Below are 17,784 nucleotides of genomic sequence, written 5' to 3' on the forward strand. Positions count from 1 at the left end.
GATCCACTGTACAGTCAAGTCTGCAGAGGACCAGAAATGAAGAAGAAAGGAGGAAAGAAAAGAAATAAATGGAAAGGAAGCCCTGGAAACGGAGTCAAGGGAACAGATAGAGAGCAGCAGGATCAGATACTGGACCAGCATGATCAGAGAAACAAAGTCACCAGACAACAAAGGTAGAAAAAAAATAATTTTATTTTCATTATAGTGTTTGGAATATGTCCACTTTGAGAATCAGGTGCTGAACGTTAAAAGTTTATATTTATTTACTTATTTATGGCATTTTATCCCATATTAAACATGAATTAGGTTGGAACCTGGGATAATTTAAATTTTTTTTCCTGGAGAGAGTAATGTGTTGGCGGCCCCCCCCCCCCCCCCCCCCCCCGGGGTATAGCCAGCTCTGCAAATTTTTTTTTTGGGGGGGGGGGCGTAGAGGTGGATGGGGGGGCGCAGAGGTGGATGGGGGGGGGGAGCCGAGGTGGATTGGGGGGGGGGGGGGGGGGGGGCGCCGAGGTGGACCATGGAGAGAGCCTGTTGTTAAAAATTTACCAGCACACCACTGTTTGTATCCCACATTTGCAGGCTCAGTGTGGCTTACAGAGTACCGTAATGGCGTTCGCCAGTTCCAGTATGAACAAATACAAGGTGGTGTTGCGTTAGAATATGGTTCATGTATGGTTGATTATAATGGGGAGCTTAGGGAGGAAGGGGGAAATTGGGTGTGTCCAATACAATCTTTGGTTTGTTTTTGGGTTTTTTTATTTATAATTTCACAAAATAATTACAAGATACTCTTGTTACAGAAAACTCAGAAATAACAGGATTAACTAAAGGAATTACAATTGTATTTCTCGTATCAAAAAAAAATAATATTTCCCTATCTTAGACCACCATCACTTTAAGGGGGGAGTCAAATAAATTGAGGAGAACAAAAACAAATTATTTATCTTTTTTTTTTTTTTTAGGCAATAGGACCTAGACCGCCCCACGGGTAATTAATACTACACTATTTCCCTTAATCCAAGAGGTCATTTGGCAATCTTCTTTAATTCAACAAAGCTTTTCAATTGTTCAGGTTCATAGAAAATATACTTGTTGTCCAAATATTTGATTAGGCATTTACATGGATAAGCTAGCAAAAAACTAGCTCCCAAAGCTTTAACTTCATCTCTCAATAATAGAAACTCTCTCCTTTTTTCCTGAGTGTATCTAGTAACATCCGGATAGATCCACAGACGAGATCCCAAAAAAGGTTTTTGGGCATTTTCATAATTGAGTTAAGGTCCTGCTCAAAAACCAAAGAAACTAACAAGGTTGAGCGAGTGTGAATTTCAGGCAATGAATTTTCAAGAAAAGCTGTTAAATTTTGTAATCCATATTCTTGCACTTCCTGCACTTCTGATTTTCTCCTTTGTTCCTCCATTTTCTTCTGTGGAATTGGAAGGTAATATATTTTATTTATAGGAGGAATCATCTCGGGGGAACAATTAAGAACCTCAGTAAGATACTTCTTGAATAATTCCAAACCACTCAATTCAACCATTTTTGGGAAATTTAATACTCGCAGATTGAGTCTCCTGTTATAATTAATTCTCCAACTGATTTATTTTACTATGGATAACAGTTTTATCCTTAATCAAGGAAACGGTTGTGTTTTTTAAAGAGAAAATCTCTTGTTGAAAAAGAACATTCTGTTTATTAGTATCTTGTTTTATTTTTTCAATAGAGTCTTGTAGGGAATCTACCTTGGTTACTAGGGAAGCAGTATCAGCTGCAGCCTTTAAAACTGTTTGATTCAAAGTTTTTAACATTGCCCATATGGCCTCTAGGGTTACCTCCGTGTGAGCTTCCTGCTCTTGTTGTTGAGTATCTCTCCCGCTCGCTCCCTCCGCAGCACCAACCGCCGAAAATTCCTCAGCGTCAACCTCGGATGTTGTTGAAGATTCCGCCGCGTCTCGGTGGCTCGCGGGACACGGAGGTGGGGAAGTATCCGGTGAGGTGAGAGTGATGGTATCTTGTCCCAGGGAAGTTGTCGCTCCTCCGATCCTTTCCACAGCGGGACTCCTCACCTCTGTCGCCCGTGGCGTGCTTGTAGCGAAGCCGTCAAGGGTCAGCTGGACCGATCGAGTGGTCATCGCTGCGGGTGGTAAGCTCTCGACCACCCCTTTCCTTTTAGTATGGGGCATTTTGAGTGCGGAAATCTTAATTTAAATCAGAAAAAGGAGAAAGGTCCACGGAGACTCGATGGACGCTCTCAAGCTACGTCCGCCATCTTAAAACTCCCCACGATCTTTGGTTTTGTTGTGTTGCAGGTACTCAGTCTTTTATGTTGGATCGGTGGGATATACCTTCCCGAACAGGTTTGTTTTTAGTTCTTTCTGGAAATTGAGGTGGTCGTACGTTGTTTTTACTATTTTTGGCAGAGCATTCCATAGTTGTGCACTTAAATAGGAAAAGCTGGATGCATACGTTGATTTGTATTTGAGGTTATTGCTGATTGGGTAGTGAAGATTTAGGTATGTTCGTGCTGATCATGAACCATGAACAGAGGAGTAAACAGCAATCCTAAGCCTAGAGATGCCCCGCATAGGAAGGAGGAACCTCTGAAATCAACAGAGGGGCAGAAGTAGAAGGGAGGGTCTCATGGCAGGAAGTGGAGGAAACAGAGCCCATAGAATGTGAGCTAACAAACAACTTCCAGCCAGATGAGAGGCCAGCAATGGAAGTCGAAGCTACCAGTTCAGGGGAGTCCAAAGGAATAGAGAACTACAACCAAGAAGAAGCTATGGAACTAAGCGTTTGAATATTTCTTTTCCATTTTTACTTTGAGTTAGAAAGTTTTGCCTGAATATTTTGAATAATTGATACAGCAGCTGTGTGAGGGCCAGTGTGAGAAACAAACTACGCAAGGGAGGTGGCTGCTCAGCCTTGGCTGAATCTAAGAAGAGCCAAAGGCTGTATTTTTTTTTTGGGGGGGGGGGGAGGGGAATTGTGATTTTAGTATTTTGTGGTTTTGAAAATGGGACATTGCAAGACATTTTTTTTTTTGTTTCCGATTAAAAGACTCCTAAGGAGACTGAATGGGTAAATAGAGGGGGGGGGGGGGGGGAAGCCCCTGGACTGTGTATAAGGAGTTAAGAAAATGGAGGTGGGAGGTTAAAAGAAAAGCCCCATCATCATCTGTCCAGGCAAACTGGATGGAATTTGGAGCACAGTACTGCAGGGGGAAGGAGATGCAGAAGACAGGGCAGTGTTTTCACTTAAGCATGTACCTTGGACTTTGTCCTCGCTGATATAATTTTTGCCTATCGTTTTGATCTCCAACAGGAATTTTTGAAACCCCAAGGGAAAGGCTGGAACTCAGAACTGCTGAAAAAGACTGTCTCACAGTTACATTACAAGTCCCTGTGACAATACACACTAAAAAGCAAAATTTACATGCTCACATTTATTACTGCCTATTACATGGCATAAGTGACAGGCTTATTTTTGAAAGAGAAGGGCGCCCATCTTTCGACACAAATCGGGAGATGGGAGTCCTCCCAGGGTCGCCCAAATCAGCATAATCGAAAGCCGATTTTGGCCGTCCTCAATTGCTTTCCGTCGCAGGAACGACCAAAGTTCACGGGGGGCATGTCGGAAGCATAGCGAAGGCGGGACTGGGGTGTGCTTAACACATGGGCATCCTTGGCCGATAATGGAAAAAAAGAAGGGTGTCCCTAACGAGCACTTGGCCGACTTTACCTGGTCCATTTTTTCTTGCGACCAAGCCTCAAAAAGGTGCCCGAAGTGACCAGATGACCACCGGAGGGAATCGGGGATGACCTCCCCTTACTCCCCCAGTGGTCACTAACCCCCTCCCACCCTCAAAAAAACTTTAAAAACATTTTTTGCCAGCCTCAAATGTCATACCCAGCTCCATGGCAGCAGGATTCCGATTTTTTTTTCAATGTCATGAAGTATAAAAAGCACTTTCCGATCTGTGTACTAAGCCGCGCTGTAGGCTCACTAGCATTTTCAGTGCTTACTAAAAATTAGCACTCGCTAACGCTAGAGACATCCGTAGGAGTATATGGGTGTCTGTAGCATTAGCGCGCACTAAAAACGCTATTGCGCCACCGATGCTGGGTCTTTTCATCACAAAAAGCTGTGGTTTTTTTTGTACTACATGACATTGAAAATTTTTTTAAAGTGTTTTGAAAAAGTTATTACAAATTTGAAAATATTGTTGAAAATATTGGCAAAAGTTAATAAAAATGTGTGTCAGCATAACACAGTTGGTGGACCAATGACAAGTAAGATGAGTTAGGAGGTGTGTTCCTCATGTGAAAAGAGTCACCACTGAGGTCCTTTACAAAATTTGAGGAGTGTTCTTAAATGCATAGTATGAATGTTTGGGATTTGTTAAGTTAGTTGCTGGGGGCTAGAGTTCGTTATTGAGTTGTCACTGAACCCTCTTGCAAAAACTTAAATGTCCACAGAAATTGACTAAACTAAATGGATAGCTGTAATAGTGTTTTCACTGCACTACATATATATTCAGCATCAGCAGCACTGACTGTATGTAGAGTAGCTCAGGGAGGACATGGCCATAGCAGAGAGAGTGAATTAATTCTTTGCTTTGGTCGTTACTGAGGAGATGTGGTAGCATGAGCGAAGGCAGGCCCAGAGTCCAGGTATGATAGACCACACAGCAGTTGTAGGTAAAGGCAAGTAATATTTATTGAAGGTGTTGGGCAAGGGGTCCTGTTCTAGTCACGGGAAGGAAGAAGGCAAACTCAAAGCAAAATCCTTGAATGTGACAATGTCTTCGGGTGGCCTGCTCCTGCAGGGCCACAGCACACATTCATGTCTCTTGGCACAACAGCACACTCTACTTATTTCTGGCATGGCTGTCCAGTTACCAGTACAGTCTCAATCAAGTATTCGGGTCAAAATTCAAAGTCTGCAAGGTTCCGAGTTGAACTCAGCCTATCTGACTGTAATTGTTGTAGTTTACACATAGGTGATGGCGTTGTATTCCATGGGGCGTCACTGCTTCCTTCTGAGCCTCCTTAACCCAACTCTGGCCCTGCCTTTTATTCTATATATCGCGCTGAGATCTCCATGCGGAAGTTGAAGAGTATTCCACAATGTGCATAACCTAATTGGTTAATCTAGCACAAGGACTTATTCACTGATCAAAAGATATTTCCATAGGCGGGGGTTATATTATAACGTAACTCGTCACAACAAATACCCAACGCCAATCTCAGTCTTATGGTAGGGAAGATACCATAAGATTGAGATTGGCGTTGGGTATTTGTTGTGAATTGGTTAAGCAAATCTGCGCTTAAGTGCCAATTAAGCAATTAACATTAATTGGCATTAATTAGAATTTATGTACAGAATTGTCTAAGTGTATTCAATAACGTGCTGTGCGTAAATTCTAAGTCATATAGTTAAGGGGTTGTAGCCATGGGTGTGGAATGGGTGGGTCATGGACATTTCTAGAATTTGTGCACGTTGTTATAGAATACACCCACTCCATGCCTAATTTTGATGTTGGCATTTACATCAGGTTTTACTTGGCGTAACTGCCTGTTACTAAATTTTAGTTATGTGGACTGGCACTCGGTGCATTCTATAAACCATATGGAAATTTAGGCTTATTGTATAAAGTACGCCTAAATTAAGGCATACTTTATAGAATGCACTTAGGCGAATTTCATTTTGGCGCTGAATTTTTAGACGTGATATATAGAATGTAGTCCTATATGCCCTAGTGGTCTTGGAGACAACTGAATTCTTTCTGGCTGGACCATCCTGAAAATTTTGCAAAGATTCTGAACATGAGTGTTCAAAGCCACATCAGTTTCAGCCTCAGAAAGGGTGTAACGAACAGACATTATTGTCCGTTACCTGTTTTGATTTGATTCACTGTTGGTAATGTTTTTTTCAGGTATTAACCATCAATCTTGCCCATCATGGAGAGAATGCGAAGACAATCCTGTTTCTTCATTTTGGAAAATTGCATCTGAATCTGTAAGTAGAAAGAACAGGGCCCTTGCTTTCTGAGTGGGTAATTTTATAAGTTTTAAGTTTGTAACCAATAAAACACATCTGATACAAATAAATTTAAATAGGCGTTTATTGGATAAACACTGGAAACATACCACTTCCCTTAGTACATCTATCCTACGTTTTTGTTCCAATTTCATCATTCCACATAAACAAAGACAAAAGATTATCATAACACAAAAATGCCGCAATCTAGCCCACATTGAATTAAAATTAATATTCAGCACATGATTAAAAACCCTGGCCCCCATATCTCCACATGATTAAAAACCCTGGCCCCCATATCTCCAAGTGTTTTATGGCAACTAAGGAATTTTATTCAATTAAGGGTATAAAATTTTCCCCCTTTATTAGTTTTATACATTCAGACTCACTACTGTTTTTAAGGGTCACATTTACTAAAGTATGATAAGCTTTTTGACTTACTGCACCTTAACTACAGATGTGAATAATGATATCTGATTTAGTGTCCTGTTTACTAGAAGCCAGTGGCGTTCCTAGGGGGGCTGACACCCGGGGCGGATCAGCGATCCGCCCCCCCCCCCTCCCGGGTGCACGCCGCTGGGGGGAGGGTGCTGCGTGCCTGTCCGCTTCGTTCATTTCCATGCTCCCTCTGCCCTGGAACAGGAAGTAACCTGTTCCGGGTCAGAGGGAGCACAGAACGAACGTAGCGGACAGGATCGCGGCACCCCCCCAGCGACGTGCACCCGGGGCGGAACGCACCCACTGCCCCCTCCTTAGTACACCACTGCTAGAAGCATAGAAACACAGAAACATGACAGTAGATAAAGGCCAAATGGCTTATCAAATCTGTCCATCCGCAGCATCCACTGTCTCCTCTCCCTAAGAGATTCCACATGGTTGTCCCATTCTTTCTTGAATTCAGACGCCATGAGGCTATTCCACTCATCCATCGCCCTTTCTGTAAAAAAAGTATTTTCTTGGATTACTCCTGAGCATATAACCTCTTAATTTCATCCAATGCCCTCTGATTGTAGAATTTTCCTTCATTTGAAAGAGGCTCACCTCCTGTATGTTAATGCCACGGAAATATTTAAACATCTCTATCATAGCCCTTCTCTCCCTCCTGTCCCCATATGCTTTATGACAGAGACCACTGACCAATTTTGTAGCCAATATCTGGACTGACTCCATCCTCTTTATACCTTTTTGAAGGTACACACAGTATTCTAAATGGGGCCTCACCAGAGACTTATACAAGGGCACTATCACCTCTTTTGTTGGCTGGCCATTCCACTCCCTATGCATCCGAGCATCCTTCTGGCTTTGACCGTCACCTTTTCTACCTGTTTGGCCACTTTAAGATCATCAGATACGATCACCCACAAGTCCCGCTCTTCTTTCATACGCAGAAGTACTTCACTCTCTATACTATACTGTTCCTGGATGCCTGGATATCACAGCAGGTACATTGAAGGAATCCTTTCTCCTCCTTCCCTGAACTGCACAGGAGTGGGAAGGTTCCCCATTCCTCCCCACTAAAACAAACCAGCAACCGGGTTTTGGGTCTTTTACTTGTCCCTTAGTCTTTGAATCCTTGCTCCTGTAGCAAGTGCCTACTAGTACTAACTCATGGGAGTATGACAGGTTAACTCTGCATTCAGATTACTGCATCAGGCTGGACATGAGGGATCTCCCTCTTCGCATGGGTCAAAGGTGGGAGATGGAACCCAAGACACATTTGGCGGTCAAACAAGGAGCTTATAGCACATTGGGGGGGGGGGGGGGGGGGAGGTAACTGCTGCCACCAGACCCTTCCCCAAATTATCAGAAACCCTCCTATCATTCCATCAATTTCCAAAGGCTTCTACCTTCTCTGGAAACTTCTAGTATGAACATGTGACTTCCTGAGGGGAAGGAGAAGGCCACTAGCCACCAGGGAAACTGCCCATGGGAGGGGGGGGGGTAGGGGGGCCTGAGGGTAGGAGGAAACTTCCTGTTTGAGAGGTCTGGACTTTTTTTTTTTGACAGCCTGGACCTGTCAAACAACTTCTGTGGGAGGATTGTGCCTTGGGTGCATGCCAGGCATGATCCTCCCGCAGAAGTACTCCCATGATCAAAACTAATAGCACACACAAATTTGCATGCTATTAGTTTTGATCATGACTGCTTTAATCCCCCAATCTGTTCCGGTGCTAATTTTCCAGCGCTGTTCAGAACAGTGCGGGTGTTTTGATCATCGAGGTCACAAAAGAGGGAGCATTGAAGTCTCCAATGACCTATTACTGGCTAAATCCAGAGGACAATATTCCATCCTCATTCTTCTTGATCTTTCCGCTGCTTTTGACACTGTCGATCACAGCATACTTCTCGATACCCTGTCCTCACTTGGATTCCAGGGCTCTGTCCTTTCCTGGTTCTCTTCCTACCTCTCCCTCCGCACCTTTAGTGTTCACTCTGGTGGATCCTCTTCTACTTCTATCCCTCTGCCTGTCGGCGTACCTCAGGGTTCTGTTCTTGGTCCCCTCCTCTTTTCTATCTACACTTCTTCCCTTGGTTCATTAATCTCATCCCATGGCTTTTCCTACCATCTCTATGCTGATGACTCCCAAATCTACCTTTCTACCCCTGATATCTCACCTTGCATCCAAACCAAAGTTTCAGCGTGCTTGTCTTACATTGCTGTCTGGATGTCTCAACGCCACCTGAAATTAAATATGACCAAAACCGAGCTTCTCATTTTCCCCCCCAAACCCACCTCCCCGCTCCCCCCGTTTTCTATTTCTGTTGATGGCTCTCTCATTCTCCCTGTCTCCTCAGCTCGAAACCTTGGGGTCATCTTTGACTCTTCTCTCTCCTTCTCTGCTCATATCCAGCAGATTGCCAAGACCTGTCGTTTCTTTCTTTACAACATCCGTAAAATCCGCCCCTTTCTTTCCGAGCACTCTACCAAAACCCTCATCCACACCCTTGTCACCTCTCGTTTAGACTACTGCAATCTGCTTTTTGCTGGCCTCCCACTTAGTCACCTCTCACCTTTCCAGTCGGTTCAAAACTCTGCTGCCCGTCTCATCTTCCGCCAGGGTCGCTTTACTCATACTACCCCTCTCTTCAAGACCCTTCACTGGCTCCCTATCCGTTTTCGCATCCTGTTCAAACTTCTTCTACTAACCTATAAATGTACTCACTCTGCTGCTCCCCAGTATCTCTCCACACTCGTCCTTCTCTACACCCCTTCCCGTGCACTCCGCTCCATGGATAAATCCTTCTTATCTGTTCCCTTCTCCACTACTAAAACTGCTGAACTGTGATTCCTTTGTTCTTAAATTCTGCATGGAATGATTCTTTGAAAAAAGTATTGCAGTGGACAAGAACTTTGCAGGAAGAAGATCTTTGATTTTGCACAATCTCCACTTAAGCTAAGTAGCTGTTATTCAATTTTTTTGAACATCAGTTCTTAATATTTTTCTTGGACTTTGCCCATTTATTGAACATTATTATTAGGATGGAGGTAGGATGTGCTATGATGTAAAGGTGGTGTCCCTGCAAAGCTTGGATTTTCAGTCCACAGCAATACACCAAAAAAACTGAGCACAACAAATAAATATTTATATACTTTATTGGATTCTGCATAAAAAATAATTATGTATACAATATGAGTAATGAGATAAAAAAATTTTTTGCTTTAAAATTTTCATGAAGGTTTCTGTTATATTTACCAATTTTGTAATTTGAAACCGCTTCTTATTGAATACCCAGAATTACGTTTGGTACCCTTCTCCACTACTGCCAACTCCAGACTTCGCGCCTTCTGTCTCGCTGCACCCTAAGCCTGGAATAAACTTCCTGAGCCCCTACGTCTTGCCCCATCCTTGGCCACCTTTAAATCTAGACTGAAAGCCCACCTCTTTAACATTGCTTTTGACTCGTAACCACTCGCTTCCACCTACCCTCCTCTCTTCCTTCCCGTTCACATTAATTGACTTGATTTGCTTACTTTATTTATTTTTTGTCTATTAGATTGTAAGCTCTTTGAGCAGGGACTGTCTTTCTTCTATGTTTGTGCAGCGCTGCGTATGCCTTGTAGCGCTATAGAAATGCTAAATAGTAGTAGTAGTAGTAGGTGGGAGCAGGACAGGAGGCAGCATTGATCTCAGGGGAAGGTTTTCATATTCAGTTCTATGAAGCCTAGTTATATTATATTTATTTTTAAAAGTCTACTTTATTATAAATTAAATTTTAGTGGTATTTTTTTATTAAAATATATTTATAATAGATGTGCATGCAAAAATCACTTTTTTTTGCAAATGTTAATATAGCTGTACTCATAATCTGGTCACTCCATGTGCAGTAGGATTTTAATAATTACCTATAATTTTCCTGTATTATTCTGATATCATTTTAGGTTGTAAAGTAACAAAGCTTCCTTTTTAAGAAATTCTTCCTCTTGGAGCTCCTAAAGAAATAAAGCCAGCTCAGATGAGAATTTGCTCGCATACCTATTCTCCCTGAGAAGATTTTCAGCCACTTCTTCTGTTTTTTGTTTCTTTAGAGCCTTACATTCACCAAAAGTCTGCATTCCTGTGAAGCATTTACATAAATGTTTTGAAATACACGTACAGTACAGAGTTTTCTTCTTTTCTCTTCTTTTTGTAGTTTGCCAAAGCATCATGCGGGGTGGTTCAAGTAATGCTTAATGGATCATTATCTGGTGTATCTATAAGCAAGAACAGGTACAGTGTCTGCGTTCTTTTTTTACATCTCTAGGTACATCTCACAAGGTTCTCCACATGGGGTTTCCACCCTACTTGGCTTCCCTAATCATCCCTTATACCTCACCTTGGACCCTGTGCTCTTCTTCTGAATACAGTCTCTCGTCCCTTCTGTTTATCTTTCCTGTCCTGAGTCAACATAACAATCAGCGGCCTTCTGTGTCGCATCCTATATATCTTTCTTCTCCTGCCCCTCTGAGCTAACAGTTCTATCAAAGGTTCAAGGCCATATCGAAGGCTCTTCCCTTCTCCTAGGCTTTCCAGGACTTGTCGATGCAGTGAGTTCCTGTGCCAGGCAGATGCTCCATTCCCAACTTTTTACTCTTGCTCTTTTTACTCTGCTATCCTGTCACTGACTCTAGTTTCTTTTCCTCTTCTTTTCTAATATTTTATTTGTTTATTATTGATTGTAAACTGCTCTGACTATCTAGATACAGTGCACTCTGGTTAAATGCAAGGCCTCAGGACTGAAGTTTAACTTGCACATAACTGAATCGTGCACATAACCAGTCTGACCCTTTCTGAACTGTGTCTCAGTTACCTCACATGTTACTATTTACACAGCCAGTGTAGCATCATTTAAGCATTAATAAGACAGTTTACAATTTTTTTAAAAACACCAGTTAGCTAATCACACAAAAATGTAGTCAAGAAAATGTAATGCCATTTATTAATGACTAGGACAGTTGTGGCGGTGACACCAGTGAAAGGAAACCAGGTGAGCTGGACGGTTGAATGACCTGACTGTGCACATAAATGGTGTAAACAGCCAAAGAAGCACAAAGAGCCTTCAAAATTGGGAGCGTCTCAACTTTACTTTATTGATCAGACCCGACTGGTCCGTGTTTTGGCATAAAATACCTGCGTGAGGGGTCTATAGATAGTATCTGATTCCAAAGAAACAAATCCAGTAATGAAAAACAAACTTATTTATTTATTTATTGGGATTTATTGACCACCTTCATGAAGAGATTCACCCAAGGCAGTGTACAGCCGATACAGTTTAACATAAAACTTACAGTTTTGTTAACAGCATAACAGCAAAATAACCAAGTTTAAACAAATACAATAAATGAGGTAAACTTGAAAACAGTAAACTGAAACCTAAAATAGAACTACCATGAAACAGTATCAAAAAATACACATTTAACACCACTGGAATTCAAATACCAGAGATATAATACAATGTTAGCATAATGCTTATGATATACCTAATAAGCATGCATTAGAATATTCAAAATATGGTGCTAATTATTTTCTGTAATATACCTTACCATATAGCTGAGGTACCATGGGCAGATATATGTTTTAAGCTAAAAACCTAGGCTCCTAAATCTGTACCCTACTAACTTGTCTTGAAAAAGACAGCTCCCCTAGAAGCTTAATTAAGAGACGCAAAACAGCGCGGGAACAATATGTGAACGTTAAGGTGTTTTTCCGCACTGTAGAAAACTGGTGTGAACCAGTGCAATGAACGCTTATTCAAACAGAGTGCCAGTCTAGTGCTTGTATGTAAACGGGACCAATCAAGTGCGTGCATATAAACGGAGCATGCGCTTACAGCTGATGTGCTTAACTAAAGTGATTGCTCATTGAAGTCTATGGTAGAAAAATGGAACTGGTATCCTGTGGTGCAGATAAGCAGAATATGCTCTTATCCAATGTGCAGATAAGTGGAGTGCACTGTATAAAGCAACAAACAAATAAAAAATGCTGATCACAGTAGTTGAATACTGACCTGTTAAAATTTCTGTGCATTTTAAAGGTCCCTTTTATTAAAGCTTAGTGCACGCTAACCCCAAAATTCTATAAATGGTGCAAAAAATTATACACGCAAATTTGGGCATGTGCCCAATTTGCACATACAATTAAATTGAATGATGAGACAATTAGTGCTGCTAATTGGGACCTAACAATCCATTATCGGTGCTAAGTGGCATATTTATGCATCCATATCCAAGCATCCATATTTTTGCATGATTCCAAAAAGGGGGGGCGCAGCCATGGGTGGATCAGGGGCGAGCCTGCAATTTATACACGCTGTTATAGAATAAGGGGAATCTGTGCCTAATTTAGGTGTGAGGATTTACACCAGGGTTTTATTGGTATAAATGCTCATGCCTAGGTAGTCACGGCTCCCGGCATTAAGCGCTATCCTATAAACGGCGCATATGAGTGCTGTTTATAGAAGAGCACTAAGCACTATTGGAGCTATTTATAGAGGGGTCCTTTTATCAAATGGTGATAAAAGGGGGCGCTGCGAGACCAGTGCACAGGTTTGCCACACGCCGAGGTCCCCTTTTACCATAGCCGGTAAAAGGCTTTTTTTTATTCAGAAGGAAATGGTTGTGCACTAAGCCAAAACATTGGCACTCAGCCATTTCCTGGGGAAGCCCTTATTGCCTCGTATGGGCTCTGGCCGTAAACGGAAACCGGAGCTACTGTGCGGCGGTAGGGCTGATTTGGTGTGCAGCAATGCGGTGGTACGGCTACCGCCACTTCATAAAAGGGCCCCAGAAATTGGTCCTAAATGCTAAGATGCCCATTATATACCTAAGCATTGCCATGCTGGGACAGACCAAGAGTCCATCGAGCCCAGCACCCTGTCTCCGACAGCGGCCAAAAGAGCAAGCATTTCATCCCGCCCATCCCAGAAATAGTGGATTATTCCTACGTCCATTCAATAACGTTCTATGTCCTTTTCCTTCAGGAAGCCGTCTAACCTTTTTTTTTAACTCCGCTAAGCCAACCGCCCCAACCACCTATAGGCATCTTAGCATTTAGCACACGCTAAGCTTTAGTAAAAGGGCTCCTAAATTTTTGTGTTTGAGTAAAAATTTCATATGTTATTGTAGTGCAGCAGCAAAGACATGCAAATTAAACATGATAGGGGCCATCTTGTTGAATCAGTTTCTAGTAAGAACTGAATTTCTGATGCTTCAGCTGGCATATCCCTGCTACACCACAGTTGTAAATATATCAGCTATTCCTCTTTTGCCACTCTAAGAGTGTCCCTTTTTCAAACTGAAATATATGAGTATTATAACTCACTAGCAGTCCTTGTTGGTACTAAACACCTTATTCTACTGTTCTTGCAGCCTATTTAGAAGTGTTGAGGTCCCACATTTCAACCCCAATAAAATTTCTGAAGTGAGAGTCTGGGTTATAGATGACGTTGGTGGACCTGACAGGTAAAGATTACTCCTGCAAAGTAATAACTTTCTATTCTGTTCTGCAGTTGTTAAAAACAATGGAAAACCTGTCCAAGCATTAACCACTTTTGCAATATGTCCACAAAATACAAAAGGAACTCTCTGTTCTTAAACGTAATTTGAAACATTTACTTCAACAATAAGGCTTAGAATTAATGTGCAGCTTGGATACCTTTGTACACTAACACATTTCTTACTGTTTGTTTATGAATGCAAAGGTTATTTAATGTATTTCCCAGTTTTATGTGTGTGCTATTTATTTCTATATAGATTTACTTTAAGTTATTTATATATTTTTTAAAATTTATGCTGTTTATATCACAAGTATTCACTTGCTTCAGAAACAGAGAAAATTACAAAAGGAAACACAACTTCAAAGAAAATTATTCAATCTTCCATAGTCCACAATTAGCGGAGAAATGACAACTAAAAAAATAGAGATCAAAATGAGGCAAAAAAACATACATTAAGACAAAAGTATTAACATAACTAATATCAGCAATCAATAGTCCATTATACAGCCCATTTATACAATCTTCTTTATCTCAATGAAAGCCTTGAGCTGCTTGGGAATAAAGAAAACATATTTAATCCCACCAAGTCTGTCAGACATTTACAGGGGAGAGCCAAAAGAAAAGTTGCCCTGATTTTTAGTCTTTCCTCAGCGCTAAAAAGGCCTTCTTTCTCTCCTACATAACTTTTGTAATATCTGGATAGATCTACACCTTCTGCCCATAGAACAAAGCCTGAGCGTTATGAAAGTAAAACTTAACTGCATTCAAGACTTGTTCAAAGACAAAACTAACCAGAAGTGTAGACCTCTGAAATTTCTCAGTTGCAGAATCTTCCAGAATTGCAAATCCAGTTGTACATTCTGGCCGCCTTCCCTGACCATTTCACCCTGAGAATTTTTAGAAGTAGTAGGAAAATAGTGGGGTCCTTTTACAAAGGTGCGCTAGCGTTCTTAGCACACGCTAAAAATAAGGACATGCTAAATGTTAAAGACATCCATATATTTCTATAGGTATCTCTAGCATTTAGCGCACGATAATCATTAGCACTCACTAAAAATGATAGCGCACCTTTGTAAAAGACCCCTAGTATATCCTATTTAAAGAAGGCATAGACGAGTAAACTTTAAAACTTCAAGAAGACATTTTTTGAATAGATCAAGGGGTGGTATACCAGGAGTCCTAGGAAAATTCAACAAATTAAGGTTAAACTTCCTATTAAAATTTTCCATTTGCTCGATTTTCCTTTGCATAAGCAACTTGTCGTTAATCACAACCATTTGGAAGTCCTGGAGAGTCTTTTTTTTTTTTTTTTTAAATTTTATTTATAACCATTTAAATTTTTACAAGCGATAAAACAACTTGCCAGAAATACAGAGAAAGTAATATATAGGAATAATTTCAGTCAGGTATTTCTATTCTCTTCCGTAGACCACTAAATAGGGAGAGTGAAACAAGACAAGGAGATCAATAAAACAGTAAACAGGAAATAAAACACGGTATTAACCTGATTATCCCTAGATATTACTCGTCTAATTCATTATTCCACATTGATCGTCTGGTTGGCTTCTTCAAGGCCAATATGGTGTATAGTCAAATCATTTCATTGAAAACGTACTTATTGTCCAATATTAGTTAGAAATAATAGATCTGTTTACATTCTTTCTCTTTTAAAAACCAGAAGTTATTTAACAATACATATACTGAAGTCTCTAATTCAGATCCCACTGATTAAAGTAATCCCAGTTTTCACAGGCTTCACTCCTTTTAAAGTAATAATTGAGGAGAGATCACGTGGTGCCATGGGAGAGAGCAGTCGCTGAAAAGCGAAGCTCCCAATCCTCCAGAGAATCTAACTCACTAATCGAACAATAGGGGCTTGATCCGACCCGAGGAAACGACTGGAACAGTGAGAAACGATACAGAAAAGACAACCAGCACTTACTGGGCAAAAGTCATTACAATGGCCTCCAGAATACCGAGGAAAGACAAAGACAAGCACAAGAGCGTGGAGAACAAGATGGCGGACGAACCTTGCTCCTCGGTGTGCTCGGCATGGACGGCGGAGATAACAGCGGAGGTAACCGCTGCAGTAGAAGCTGCGCTAGATAAAAAGCTGCAGGCTCTATATGATAGAGCGGAAGAAGCCCACGAACGGCTGGACGGCTTTCATCTAGACCTAGACCACCTGCAGCAGAGAATTAGCGATGTGGAGGACAAAGTAGCAGAAACGGCGGGGCCTACGGAGGAGATGGAGAGAAAAATGGCCGAACTTGAGCAAAAGCTGGACGATTTGGAAAATCGGTCCAGACGTAATAATTTACGTCTCATCGGCTTACCGGAGCACCTGAGAGATTCTGAACTGGTGGAGTTACTGGAGCGGTGGCTCCCGAAGGCCTTACAGCTAAACGTTGCGCTGGGGCCTTTAAGAGTGGAGAGGGCCCACAGAGTAGGGCCGAAAAGAAATACAAACAGCAGACCGAGAGTGGTGATCCTAAAGATTTTAAACTATGGACATAAACAAGCGATATTGAGAGCTATGCGATCGGGCCAAAAACTTCAATATGAGGGGAACAACGTGCTTTGCTTTCAAGATTATTCGGCCAGGGTGGCGGCGGCGAGGAGGGCTTATGCGCCTATATGTGCTGAATTGCATGCCCGAAAGATCAGATTTGCACTGGTGTACCCCGCCAAATTACGGGTGACCCACGAGGGATCTGAGAAAGCATTTGAAGAACTAACAAAGGCGCAAGAATTTATCAACAGCTTAATGCCAAGGACAAAGGAGGGAGAAGATTGAAGGCTGAGAGTGACATGGAATTGGCGGGAGACGAGCCGAAGCATGGCAAGAATATCGAACAGCCTAACAATAGGAATCAGAATCAAAACGACGATTTACAGTAAAGAGCTTGGAACTAGTTACAGAGACTTATTGACCAAGACATGAGACATTAAGAGTTGTGGTTTGAACATAATGCAACCAAGATATAAAACAACTATCCTGAATGGCAGAGAGATTTCACAACGTGAACAATCTTCATTCAAAGGGCAAAATGGATAAACACTGCTGAGTAAGGTTGCAGAGCTGCGCCTAGCGACACAGTTCTCTGTTGACTGTTCTATTTTATTTTATGTTATTTTTTAATTTGTTTGCTGGTTGTGCACTGTATAGCTGGGTTGGATTAGGAATACGTTTCCAGTTAAACAGACAGAAAGTAATTCAAATGAAGGAGGAAGGGTGCCTATACGTGAGGAGTTCAATTTGAACTCAAAGGGGCAGAGGAGGGAAGGGAATATGGGGGACAAGGGAGGGAGGGGGGGGAGACGGAGGGTTAGGGGATTTCACAAGGCTAGGATGAGGAGGATTTTACGGATAAAAAGAGGGAACAGTTTGTTACAAGAGAATAATGGGAGGAGGGGTAAGCTGGGATACCTCTCTTCTACAGGAAAGTATAATCAACATGATAGGTCATTAGCTGAGAGGCTAAAGGAAACGTAATGGTAAAGGTAATTTCATGGAATGTGGGGGGGATACACTCCCCTCTTAAACGATCTAAGATTCTGCAAACATTGAATAGATATAAAGCGCAAATAGCCTTTTTGCAGGAAACACATCTAAACTCATTGGAACATAGTAAGTTATGTAAATGGTGGGTCAACGAAGTGATAGATAATCCAGCTCTAAATAAAAAAGCAGGAGTAGCCATACTGCTCCGCAAAGGATTACAATATGTGTTAAATCGTAAAATTGTAGACCTACAAGGGCGA

General features: G+C 41.6%; 1 protein-coding gene across 1 annotated transcript in view; it reads left to right on the forward strand.

Annotated features, from left to right (window-relative positions):
• LOC115462162 (ADP-ribosyl cyclase/cyclic ADP-ribose hydrolase 1-like) overlaps window positions 1-17,784 on the forward strand; it is an 83,745-nt gene that overhangs the window by 44,450 nt on the left and 21,511 nt on the right. Inside the window, exons 5-7 of the mRNA XM_030192188.1 lie at window positions 5,942-6,024; window positions 10,678-10,754; window positions 13,892-13,984. Coding sequence (XP_030048048.1) covers window positions 5,942-6,024; window positions 10,678-10,754; window positions 13,892-13,984 — 253 coding nt within the window. The remainder of the gene's footprint in view (window positions 1-5,941; window positions 6,025-10,677; window positions 10,755-13,891; window positions 13,985-17,784) is intronic.

The sequence above is a fragment of the Microcaecilia unicolor genome, chromosome 2, assembly GCF_901765095.1.
Source record: "Microcaecilia unicolor chromosome 2, aMicUni1.1, whole genome shotgun sequence".
Classification (NCBI taxonomy): domain Eukaryota; kingdom Metazoa; phylum Chordata; class Amphibia; order Gymnophiona; family Siphonopidae; genus Microcaecilia; species Microcaecilia unicolor.